This window comes from Lissotriton vulgaris, chromosome 12, assembly GCF_964263255.1.
Source record: "Lissotriton vulgaris chromosome 12, aLisVul1.2, whole genome shotgun sequence".
NCBI lineage: Eukaryota > Metazoa > Chordata > Amphibia > Caudata > Salamandridae > Lissotriton > Lissotriton vulgaris.
The window spans coordinates 515,579,913-515,593,029 of record NC_141700.1 but is presented as its reverse complement, the minus strand read 5'-3'; the positions used below and the strand labels follow the sequence as shown (position 1 = coordinate 515,593,029).

Here is a 13,117-nt window from a genome sequence, read left to right as displayed (position 1 = left end):
CAAGTGCAGCAGTAGGGAACAGCATATTTTATTTCCCATTTTGTTACTGGATTAGTGGATACAGTGACCCTTCCTGAGTCTGTGATTCACAAATCCCACAGTAAAATGATGTATGTTATTGCCGCTGTTCCCTTTGGTGCAACCTATATGTCCCTGTGAGTCACTGTGTACTCACACTGCCCCTTTATGCTCTTTTTCTTTCGATTTTTCCTAACACAGTGCTCAGTGCACACTGTGGAGTAATGGTGACAGAACATGGTAGATTTGGTAAATCCTGGAAACACAAATTCGCAATGCAGGAGGGGAAAAAAACTCCCTCATTCATTCCCCTGTGGATTCATAAGGCTCGATGGAATTAACGATCCAGATAATGCTAATATTTCAGCTCTTCACTCCCTGCCCAAGAAAGTTAAAAATGCAAATTTTTCGAAAACTTCTGAATGGATTTACGGTATACTAAACTACACAAATGCACTTCCTGCAGTAAAGGTCTATCGTCATGCCAAGTTTGGTGTCATTTCATTCAGCCATTTATTTCTGTAAGAAAGAACGAAGAATGCTATAGGAATTAAAATTGAGAATGGGACTTTTGGGATCACCTCTTTTTCTTGGCCCAGCTTCACAAATCTTTGCTAAACATACCTGCAAGAACCCCAAGACGTCTTTTGGAAAGTTTCATGCAGATTTGTCAAACAACTTAAAAGTTTGTAAGACAATAAAGGCCTTTTATATAGAAAGATCAATGGATAGTACGATAGATAGATAGATAGATAGATAGATAGATAGATAGATAGATAGATAGATAGATAGATAGATAGCACAGTGGCAGTCACTACTGTGTTGTCATGATATTGTACAGTCACACTTTCCATTGAAAGGGCATTTTTTGTTTTGACTATAGCTTTATTTCCCATGGACGGATTATCATAAAAGTAATTTTGTATAAGTAAAAAAGGATTTTGTTTTTTTTTAAATCGGTTTTTTAACAAACAAAAAAGCTATGGTTGAGAAAAGATCTTTCTGGGATGCCCAATTAAATGCTGCAGGCCCTGTGGCTAGCCCCTCAACCCCTGATGAACATGGTTGACCGCTCTGCACTGCACTTATTGGAGGCATGGAAGGCGGATAAAGTGGATTATTATTAAGGCTTCAGTTTTTCCGATTTTAATGATTTTTACAGATAAATACAGGCAGAAAACATTTCTGTATTTCCTATCTGTATTTATTTTTAGAAGCAGAAAAATACTGAAAATTGTGCTTCTTCTGAGAGGCTCTCCAAGCTGTCTTTCATGAATTCCAGACAGCAGCTGAGCAGATAGACAGCATGGAGCGTTAAAAAATAGGATGGGATTTCCTTAAATACAGGCATATGCTAACATATATTTGTAGTATAATGCTAATATGTACCTGTGAGTGTTGTTTTTTGTTATACATGACGGCTTAATTTGTTAAAACATGACCAGCATCCATGTATGAGTGTGCATCCAGGAGTTAAAGAAACGTGGAAATATATCATTTTACAGCTCCATTTATTCTCAAAACACAAAATAAATATGGATAAACACCAATGAGATGGCCAAAAAAGGAATATGAATAAATAAAAACGGAAGTGTAAAAAAAAAATACTATAAACCGTGAGCCCTAATTATTATGAAACAAAACCTAGAAATTCAATGAAAAACAACAGTTAAATGTTAGTTATGGTTCAGTGAATGGAATCCCTAAAAACCCATGAAATTCACCAGTTTTGGTATGCAATGCAGACCATAACTCAGGCTACCTAACATGTGCACTACTCCACTTTTACCCACGGTATAGGAAACAAAAACGGCAATGGAGGCTGGTGACATTTGAAAGTGGTGAGGCGTAAAAGTTTGGTATGGCATTTTAATGTAGTGAGCGACTCGGGCAAGCTTAAAGGACAAATGTGGGGTCCAGGCTGGATCTTCCTCTATGAAAATACATTGAAAAAAGATCTGCACATCTTCAACCACCTCTCTTTCCTCTTCAGCACCCTTTCACTCTTCCATGAACGCACTTCCTTGCATCTCCCTCACTTCGCGATGTCTAAATAAACACTGCACTCACTCACATTTAAGCAATTTATTTACTTTTGCCCTGTAAATATGTTGGCATCTATGCAACCCCTTCACACATATTTTCACTAAATTGCAATTACAACTGGAATACATCATCATTGTTCCTTTGTGCTCTGCAGAGAGGCCAACCCACCGACAGACACTTTGCTTTGGCTTCAGCGCTCTCAGTGAAAGCCCCTCATAAACACTTGCACAGCTCATAGATTTGTTAGAGATTCGCTAAATAAATCAGTCTGTTTTTATATTTTTACGGCAATGTGAAGGAAATCATTTCAGGGGAGCACAGCCCCAGAGCCCTAATGGAGAATCCGCCCTTGCAAAACAGACTACCAAGAGCAAAACATGGAAGGCACCGTTAGTTATGGTGTGAGCTGCATGCCATAACTAGCGAATTTCTGGGATTTTCCGGTTTTGCATTTGTTGAACCATAACTAACTTTTAATTGTTTTTTCAACGAATATATAATTTATATCTATAGGTATTTATAAAACTTAAAAAAATTAACTGACCTGTGAAGTAATAACACTCCCCACATTGTGATCCCTGATGCAGCGACTCTCGATGTAGTCACTCCCAATGTACTAAATGGCAATGCTATGACATCCATCTGCATATTACTGGGTGAATGCTCAGTCGAATGAATAGCTATTGCACTGGAACGTTGTAAAGATAGGATTAACTTATTGCAGAGCCAAGGTGAGAAAAAAGTTCTGTACTGCTTTGAACACACTAGCAGGGAGACCTTCACCAACCCACGGAGCCGGGGCTAATGTTAAAAGGTGGCTTTACAAACCTGTGCTGTGGTTTCTAGAGGCTGTAACCATGCATGCTAGTTTAAGGATTACATAGAGTCTACACTTTTGCTGATTACCTGAGACCCCAGGATTGTTGGCAGCAGGTCTCCTGTGCTTGCTGTCCTAGCCTGTCAGTCATTCTAGGTTGCCTTCCACTTGTTCTTTCCCCTTCTCACTCACTCATTGTGAGCTGCCAAGTCCATTAAGTGGCTTTTAGACTTTACCTGGCCACAATAACTACTGCATTGAGCTTCCCACTTTTAGCATGTCACCCCCAGACCTAAGATGCCAGAAGAGAAATCTTACCAAAACTGCATTCTCCAGACATGCTTCTTGCTTCCTGACTGCTAGCTGTGCCCACAGTCTAATGCCTCTCACTCTTCTCTCATGTCCATGCTCTCATGCTTTGCTGCTTCCTGACTGTGAAGTATCCTTCTTGCTCTGCTGTTCAAGAGTTTTGCTTCCCTCTCTTCTTTAACTGGGGTTGGGGACTGTACTCATTGCTGTCAATGTAAAGGAGTGAGATGGAGGTATGTATGACCATAGCTTGTAGACTTAACATAGCAGATGATTCACCCTCAACTAAAATAAATCTAACATTGAAAATGGCGGGAAGAGCTCTGCAACCCCCAGTAGGTAAGTGAGAAGGTGAATTTGTGTTTTCTCTGAATCACCTATAGATGATTGCGGAAATGAGTCTGTAGATTCAGTGCTTGCGATAGGTGTCTACGTGCCCCACTAAAAGCTGGTGAGAGCAGCTTAATTTGTTAGGGTGCCTTTAATGTCTGGACCCACCCCCTTACTCTAGCATTAATAAAGAAGTACAGCAAGACAGTCTTTGACTCTTTCACAGACATATGGTGCTTGTTAGTCTGTGATGTTCAAAAGTAAAACTGGAAAAGGCCTATGGTCGGGCCTGCTGTACTTTTGATGTCTGCATGTGTGGGGTATGACGTCCCCGCTACATTGGACCTTCTGGAGATGCTACATGCATTGGTCTACTGAAGCAGTCCATCATGGCCACTGGGGGAAGGGGTGATTAGTAAGAGCTGCCAACAAAGTTTCACATGTGACAAGGGTATCCTCTAAGATGGCGCAGCATTTCTGACCATTTCAGTTGGCTCTTCTTCTGCCCCGCCCCCTCTCTCAGGAAAGGGGGACCTGCAGCCACAGTTGGACAGCGCTCTCCAGGACGTCAACGACATGTACCTACTGATGGAGGAGACGGAGAAGCAGGCAGTGCGGAGGGCTCTGATCGAGGAGCGGGGGCGCTTCTGCACGTTCATCACACTTCTGCAACCAGTAGTGGTAGGTACAGCACTCCTTCCCATCTTCTTCCCCTTTGGACCTCTCACCAGATTAATAAAAATAGTCATGTTGATGTTTTTATTGCACGTCAATGGCAGGGTTAGATAAGGGAAATCCAGTGAGAGGCGTCATTGTAAATGTCATATATGTGGATATCCGGTTTGATGTACATTGACCATGACTGATGTTTGACATTCCTGTGGCAGAATGTCAGAGGATGGTTGTACAGGGTGTGCTCTTACATCTTACGGCCTAAAAACATGCCTAGCCTGGCTTCTCCTGCACTATAGGTAGCCATCATCTGACTATGCTTTAGTCTATTGAGAGTATAAGCTTCCTGGGCATTTACAAGCAACTGGGGGGCTACGTTGCAGGCTGTAGTTTCTTCATATCTCATTCCAAATCCTACAAGAACAGGGATTAGTAATATGTTGCATCAGACATTTTAGGCGTTTTCGTGGGGCCATGGTCAAATATTTAATTCAGGCCTCTGCTTAGCACGAGTGGCTGTCGCCAAGGTTAAAGAATGTCCTCAAGAGGAAGGAAAGGCAAGGCACGCCCATCATCTGGCGCCATCTAGTGGTACAGGTCTGTTAGCTGCTTCATCATTAAGAAACAAGGCTGGTTGGCGTCTTTACATTTTGCAGTGCGAGAATGGGCCCTGAAAAAGGGTGGGGGCTGGGTAATAATGGCCCCAGCCGCCCCTTCTGATGGTCCAGTGCTACATGGTACGTTGGTAGGGCTCCATAGGGAATGAGGAGGGGAAGGTCTTTCTACAGGGGGAGGAGCATAAGGAGGGGGGAAGAGGATGTAGCCTTATGGCTTGAGCGGTCGACCTCGAAGCTGGGGAACCGGGTTCAAGTCTCTGTAACAACACTCAACGTCCTGTGGTTCTGGGCAAATCACTTAATCTCCCAGTGCCTGACAAAAAATGAATGTGTCCATCTGTAACGAAACTGGTGCTCATGTAAAGTGCTCTGATATCTGATATCTTCAGGTCTAGTTCGCGCTATATAAAACAAAAACAAAAAAGAGGGGAGTGGAAGACAGGGGAGATGTGGAGCTTCACGAACTCTAGGAGACCTCACGAGTACGCAGAGGCTTCATGAGGTTACAAGACTTCCACTGATTTCTCCCTTCTTTTCAGGGTAACGTTTGACCATGTCTCAACATTTGTCATTTCTAAGTCATACCACAGTAAACCGTAGAAGAAACAAGCATTAGCAAACACAATAGGCCCTCCTTTTGGAATATATTACCTGTGGCAAAGCTTTTCGGCAGTGCTGTACAGCATCCGCCAATATGGTTTAAAAAAAGAAAAACAAAAAGAGGCTGAAGTAGCCGTTGCTGGTGGCCACATCATTTCATGCCCATGTGCTATGAGGTGATCGTGTGCATGCGTCATCACGCAAGTTATTAAGCTTCACTCGTTTTTTTATTGACCAATCTAAGACGGATCAGTAAATAAAAAATAATGACACTGTAGTAGCGTGAAAGTGCTTTTTTTGTAAGGCGGAGAGGCTTACAGCAATTTGCTACACCCTCGTAAAAAAAAAACTATTTCAAAAACGATATCGCTGGGAATGGAGGAGCGGGTGAGGGGGAAGCAATCTGGAGGAGACAGGGGTTAGATTAAAAAAACTAGCTGTGAGAGAAGGGGAAAAGCAGCACACTAGGGAACACACAACAAGAGGGTGAAGGGGAAGCACATAAGGGAGAGAGACCACAGAGCTCGAGTGGGCAGGGGAGTTTGATGAGAGGGGAAGCACACATTGGAGAGAAGAGTGACCTGCACAAGAGGAAAAGAGAAAGACGGATCAAGGGGAGATATTGCATGGACTGCTTAATAAAAAATAAAAAAGTAGTTCCCTAAAAGTGAGCCATGGAAGGATACAAGTCGGACAATAAAAAGGAGGGTAAAGAGGTTATGCTTCATGGGAGGGACTACAACATGAAGAGGAAGGCAAGTCACAGAATCAGAAGCAAGCAAATGAGAGTGTCAATTAAGCCCCCAATGGTAAGCAGTGGGCAGGCTGAAAGTTCGCTTTAAGTTTTGGTGAGCCCACAAAAGGCCTTCAAAACCGGACAGCTGGCGCTGTGTGGTAGGCAAAACCTACAAAACAATTAAAACGCCAAACTCAATCTTGGATTTTAAAAATCTTTTCAGTTCATACCTGAGCTCTGCTCTCTCGCAGCTTGGATTTCAAATACAAGAAGGCAGGGGTTGAATCAGTTATTTAGAGTAATTGCTGAAGTTCCAAAATCTTCAGCTCTTAATTTCTCTGAATACAGATTGTGCAAAACTGACTCTCCCGACATGCAGAAAACCTGGAACTGGAGCTGCAGAATATTAGGCCTATTTAAGAGTTGGAAAGTAATGTGCTAAATCCAGGCGAGATACCTTCCATCATACCATTGTATGGCTAAGATGTTGGGCAAAGCACATTCTCCTTCAGATTCAGCCTTCTTCCATTACCGCCCAAATCTAAGTAAGCCATTCCTTTTGCCAGTAGGCCCCCTTAGCATGTAGGTGTTTTGTTGCCTGAAAGCAATTCATCACAGACTCTGTAGAGGGAGGCCAGACGTCATCCGGCCCATTATTGGCAGTGTAGAGGTATCTTCACCATGAGACTTTTCCTCTCCCTGCCTTTTCAGATTGGTGAGATCCATATGCTGGGAGAAGTAACACACCTACAGGGCATCATTGACGACTTGGTTGTGCTCACAGCGGAGCCCCACAAACTCCCCCCGGCAAGTGAACAGGTGAGCCGCTTCTGAGTTGTGCATGGCTATGGTGATGGAATGGCCTGAGAAAGTAAATTACTTAGTTGCGTGTGGCGGTGGGACTACATCTTCGTTCAAGTAGGTGGAGCCGTAGGAGGAGAGTGACACCTTCCCGATTTACTGTCACAGGTCATTAAAGACTTGAAAGGCTCCGACTACAGCTGGTCCTACCAGACACCACCGTCCTCTCCCAGCAGTTCAGGATCCAGAAAATCCAGCATGTCCAGGTGAGTGTCATGGAAGGAAGACACTGGTGGATGGAGGGAAGTTTATGAACTGTTGAAGTGAAAGAGAAAATGCCCTGCTTGTTGAATGCTACAGCAGGGACCAGCTGCCCTTGACCCCATCTCTCCTTCAATGAATACTGCCACTGTCCCTCCCAAAGGCAGTATTCAGTTTGTTACCCAGGCATAACGCCTCGAACTGACCCATAGATGTTTGAGACTGCAGGTGGGGTTCAGCAGTTAGAGGTAACCTGCAACAATTCCCAACACCTCTTAAATGCTGATAGTAGAGGACATAGTCACATGTCAAAAGAACAATTGAACAATTGATAGACAGAATGCAGAACAATGTCATACATTCACCCCAGAACAGAGATCTGGGCCTAAATCCATCATTTTTTTGCACACCATGCCATTCCATGGTCACGTCAGTCACAGCCTGCTGCGTGACCACTGTTGCTCTAATCCCACAAGCCTTGTCATAGCACCTGATTCTTTTACACACTACAGTATCTCTGTCACCACTTAGTGCATTTCTAAACAGATAGTGCAAGGCTCCCTGGGACCCTCACATTACTGAGAGGTACTTGATCCTCTCTCTTAAGTTGGTTCTTCTAAAACGGCACCACAGACCTCTGCCCTTCCCATGACCCAAGTAGGTTCTGTCATGGGCTACTTGGGAAAGACTTTGAGTCAGGATACAGACTGAAGCAACAAAGTGTGGATCTTCGACCTACTGTGGTGACTCCATGTATGCTTGTCCAGATGCACGCTGGTTCTACCACTGATTGTGTGCGACATCTTATTAATGACCTCTGCGTGGCAGTTCTACGAATGAGTCTGTCCGTGTTTGAGTGGCTGGGTTGCTGTTGGCTGTGTGTGCAATTCATCTGCCTTTGTGTGGATCATCCTTGGCCTCGTCTTGACTTGGATTCTACTGTTTCTCTTTGTGATGAAATACTGCTTTTGTTTTCTGTGAATGGCTTCTCGATAACTTAGACTGCTTGTGTGTGTATCAGTGGGACCAGAAACCCTCTGGCTGTCTTGGATTTCTCACTGCTCCGTAACCATGTAATGAGCTACGTTGGGTGCAGGTCTTCTGGAAAAGACTTTGTGTGTGTATGTGTGTCCAGGTTGCACATCTGTGTGTATGATTCTGCTTGTGTATGTCCACAAGTATACATGCATGTGTGGGCCTGTTTGTATGTGGGCACACCCACACCTGTGTCTGGGTGTGTTGAGGGAGGAGTGGACAATGTCATTTACTCTAGTTACTAGTTGTATGTGAGTACTCTTATTGCATTCCCTATGCTGCCTCCCCACTCCCCGCCCTTCCTTCCCTCAGTGATACACTATCCTCCCCAGTGTGCTGTGGGTGAGCCAGGGCCCTGCCTGCCAGCCTATGAAAGTGGCTTCTAAACTCATCTTCTGTCCACCCAGAGGAGAAAGCAGTACCTGCGTACTGCAAAAGCCCTCTTCTTAAAGCATAGGCAGACTCTGTGCTAGGGTTCATATAGGTAAAGAGGAGATTGCATCAGTGCTGGACCTTCCACCAAGGGCACCACATCCTGCCAGAGAGCTCTAGTAAAAGACATGCCCATCGAATCAAGTTCACTTCTGAGTTCTCAGTGACCTCTCACTGAAAAGTGTCAACTCAGAGTGTTGGATGTCTTACTGTGCCTTTTTAGTTCCAGGTTTTGACAGAGTATTTGTCTAACTGACCTATTGCTAATAATATACTGAATGCCCTTTCAGTCGATCCCTTTCAATCATTTGGTTTCTTGTACCTGCCTCTTTCAGCCATTGATTTACGTCTTTGTCATTCTCGTTGGGGTTCATCCCAGCAGAGTATTGATCTCTCACCTAATGCTATTGGCTGTTTGGGTGTATTCATCCACCTCCACTCGAGTGCCTCCATTCAGTTGCACGAGGCGCTCTCTGATGTGTCTCACTCTAGTGTGTTAAAGATGCCTGCGTTAGCACATTAAACCCGACCTTCTGACTTTAGCCATGCTTTATTTTTTTATTTGAGAAAATCTTTGTTCCGACTAACTTTTTAATAAAGTTCACAGTTAATAATGTAAATATGTTTTATTTATTTAGATATGCAACCAGCAAAATGCTTGACAATTGTAACTCATAGGTACTCGCAAACATTTTCTCAGGAGCCAAAATGTCTGGTCTGTGGTGTGACCAAGGACAACATTGTGTGTAAAAATACTAGTTCATCGGAGGGATTTTGAGTCATAGACCTCTTTGGGGAATTTCATCCTATACCACCCTTCTCTAAGTTAGACTACTAACCTCATTGAGAGATATAGAGCTCTACAGGCATTGAGTTTATCAAAGATAATGACTGCGTTTCAGTCCCTTTAATGCCTCTTCACATAGCTTTGACTGTTTGCTGTCACCAGACTTAAGAAATAAAGTGTGCAAAGGAAGTACCTTGGTGACCCAATTGGAATTAAGTAGTAATGGGACACTAATGGTAAACCATTTGTGTCCACATTGACCTCCTACTGCCAGAGACCCAGAGAAAAGGCCTTATGATCTTTTTCTGTTTTTACTTTATTCTTATTTAGAGTTTGTGGACAAGATACTATGTAAAACCGTAGCAGATATCCATCTACCGTATTACAAGTATATTATAGCCAGTGGCACTTGTAATTTGGCGGGTGAGATGGCCGCCACATTTTGACGGAGTATCCTGCCTGCCAATCTCTAAAGAAAGCTCCAAATCAGTAAATATTGGTATCACTTAGAAACATGCTAATTTAAGTTAATAAGTGCTAAAAACATGTTAGCAGGACCTCCCACAAGGTGGGCACTTGGCAGCTATGCAGACGCTACGCAGAAACTTTTAGCCACGGTACTAGGTAACTTGAAATCTAATACTAGCCGTACTGCTTCACTCAAATATCCTGGTATTAAATATGGTATTATTAATATGGGCAAGTCCCCCAACATAGTGACATTTACAACAGGGGGAGAGTCATGGTTTACCCATAAATATACACAAGGGCCTACTTTTAATGTAACCGTATAAAAGATTGTCCAGGGAACATTAATTTGCATGGGGGTTATTTACTAAGTTTTGCATGGGTGACCGCACTTGCAAAGACATGCCACGTTACAAAATGTACTTACCTTTATAGAAGACTCTGGCCACAGCACAACATTGTGCTGCGCCACTTAAGCATACGCACAACCCTTCATAAATAACCCCTGTAATATAATGGCACCTGCACTCCTTTTTTCTGTATCAATTTATTATGTCTGATCTTTAATTTGCAACAGTGCTCATATGTTTCGAACGTTTTTCCTTAAACTATGTAGCGACACATGCTGGGGTCGAACGAGTGCAGGGTTTACCCTCACAATTGGGGGATTTTTGGCGGAGTTCAAATCAAAAATATTTCCCAGAAGGACAAGGGAAGGGACCTCTTCTGGAAGGGCAAAGATTGAGGAAAAACATTGTTGCCTTAATGTTTCATGTGGCTGGTCCGGCAGGGACAGGGCTCACTAGGGCTCCCTTTTACTTGTATGTCCTCTCATATCTAAACTCGTCTGACTTGCTCCTTTGTCTTAAATTGTCTTTTCCTTCCCACGCCCCTTAAAATTCCCCAAAACCCCACACATCTTCTGCCCTGCTCTATACTCATTACCAAATTTCCATCTGTGTTCCAAACCATGTCTTCCCCACCTCTTTCATTCCCTCTCGCTCCTACCCCGCTGCCAATTTCACCCTCCCAGCAGTGCTAGTAGCACTAAGGGTGGCACCTCTCACTCATACTCACCAAGTTCCACCTATCGCCACCGCAGCATGGCGCAGCCTGTCAACGCCAACACCCGCCTGTCCAGCGTCTCATCGCACGACTCCGGCTTCATCTCGCAGGATGCCATGTACTCGAAGCCTCCTTCACCGATGCCATCGGACATCACCAGCCAGGTATTGGGAAATGAATGCCAGGGTGCGGTGACCACAGTTAGGGGTGAAGTGTGCATTAAGAGTAGGGCTGTACCCTTCAAGGATTATGGTGACATAACAGGCAATTGCATGAAATGGAGTAGGATGGGTACGACTTGCAGGGAAAAAAAAGAGAAGCTGTCTTCCTAGAGAAGAGAATGTCAAGAAAGTGCTGCAAACTGGTACAAAGTGTTGTATTGGGATTTACTTTCCACCACTTTGCAAAAGGGGCGTAACATGGGTGCTACATGAATGTTCTCATGCAATCCTCATGGTTTTTGACGCAAAACCCTATTTACTAAAAAAAGTAGATGGACTGGCACAGGGATTTGCACAAAACAATTACATGCCCGGAAAGCAAGCATAACTTGTGAGAAGTTTTCTTTCTCAAAACATTTCTAAAGTTGCATGTGTGCTGTAATGTAGAGCACACATACAAAGTTAGAAAATGTTTAACTATGTCTAAGAAACTCTACAAATAAAAGATACAATTCCACAACAAACCCATCTACTAGACATCATGCATACATTCATGCACAATGGTGCAAGGGCGTTTTCTGTGCGGCGCAAGCAGTGCTTGAAATGGAAAAATAGAAGTGCAGGTACACTGTACGAGAGTACCTGCTTGTTTCTTAGAAGTCCCGGTACTCTTCAATTCGAAGGATTATGTTCCTCTTGTGAAGTGCCGGTACTCTCCAGTGCCGGTACTCCGTACTTGACAGTACCGGCCCATTTAAAGCACTGGGCGCAAGGCAGCCAAAATTACTCCAGCTCAGGGAGAGAGAGAAACAACGCCATATCTTCATAGATATGGCGCTGTCCTGCTCTATCCTTTTGGCGCAACGAGTGCTGCAAATTTTGAGTTCTGCACTGCGTTGCTTTAAATCTTTGTAAATTTGGCCTAACAGGTCTCTACGGAACTGAGAGATCGTAATGGGGAGAGAGTCACGGGGGTGGGGGGAGAGTTCAAGCAAAAAGTTAAATGAACTTTCACTGTAAAAGTGTTTGAAGGTGCACATATCTAGACGTGTCCATTTCTGATAGGCTCCTGTAGGTGGGATGCCTCTGCTTGCTGCAGCACTAATGCATTTTCTTCTGTATTTACTTTGTTTAAAAGAAATCTCCACTTTTGAGGCACTTATTAGTTTTCTTGAACACGCATTATGTTGTTTGTCTGAAAATTGATTCCTTACAAGACATTTTGTGTTGCCTTTAGCAGGTTTTTTAAACAGCATTGCTGCTTACTCCTAGAAGCCCTTCATTAGTAGGAGCCACTGATGACATTGCACATGCACGGCTTCGTCTGATTGGTCCATTGCTGAGTCTGGACCACCAACAATGTCTGGATGAGATCAGCTATAGACAACAGCCATTGCTTGCCTCAGCCAATAAAATGGCTTTGCACTATCAATCTTTCATGGGTTCATAACTTTCTATTAGGCTTCCATCTGGTGGTTCAATATCATCCTGTCCTTGATCATTTTTTACTACAAAAATCGTAATAAAGCTTTCATACAATCTGACTGTCCCTGTGACATCGACGCTGCTCCATCTTGCGATTCCTATTTCTGCCGTTATCCCCCATTCCAGGTAGAAAAATGCAGAGCTCTCGCGTTTTCCAGGTCCATGCCTAAGTAGCAGTTTCCATATCGTTTTTTTTTGTTTTAACCAACTGTAAAACCAGGACCAGAAATCCAAGAATTAAAAAATATAACTGTACATGGTGAACTTGCGCATTAAACTGGGAATCTTGAGAGCACAGAGTATGGCATAAAATCCGGGGATAAATCATTCTACCTTGTGCGTTTGATGAGGAGCTTAGTGTGCAAAAACATTCTGTCAAACAAGACACTTAAAATGTTCGCAGTATACGTGATTCAGGTCATAAGAAACTCTACAGAGTGCAAAGTGCAGCACAATAGATCACCACCAAAAGCACAC

General features: G+C 43.5%; 1 protein-coding gene across 7 annotated transcripts in view; it reads left to right on the top strand.

Annotated features, from left to right (window-relative positions):
* The window catches only part of MTSS2 (MTSS I-BAR domain containing 2), a 320,542-nt gene that overhangs the window by 269,581 nt on the left and 37,844 nt on the right, over positions 1 to 13,117 (top strand). For 3 of the 7 annotated variants that reach the window (XM_086945290.1, XM_086945292.1, XM_086945291.1), the window contains exons 7-10: positions 4,044 to 4,201; positions 6,857 to 6,964; positions 7,115 to 7,212; positions 11,032 to 11,158. In XM_086945290.1, coding sequence (XP_086801416.1) covers positions 4,044 to 4,201; positions 6,857 to 6,964; positions 7,115 to 7,212; positions 11,032 to 11,158 — 491 coding nt within the window. Of the gene's footprint in view, positions 1 to 4,010; positions 4,202 to 6,856; positions 6,965 to 7,114; positions 7,213 to 10,962; positions 11,159 to 13,117 lie in introns of all 7 variants that reach the window. The other 4 variants (XM_086945288.1, XM_086945286.1, XM_086945287.1 and 1 more) reach the window with 3 other exon arrangements.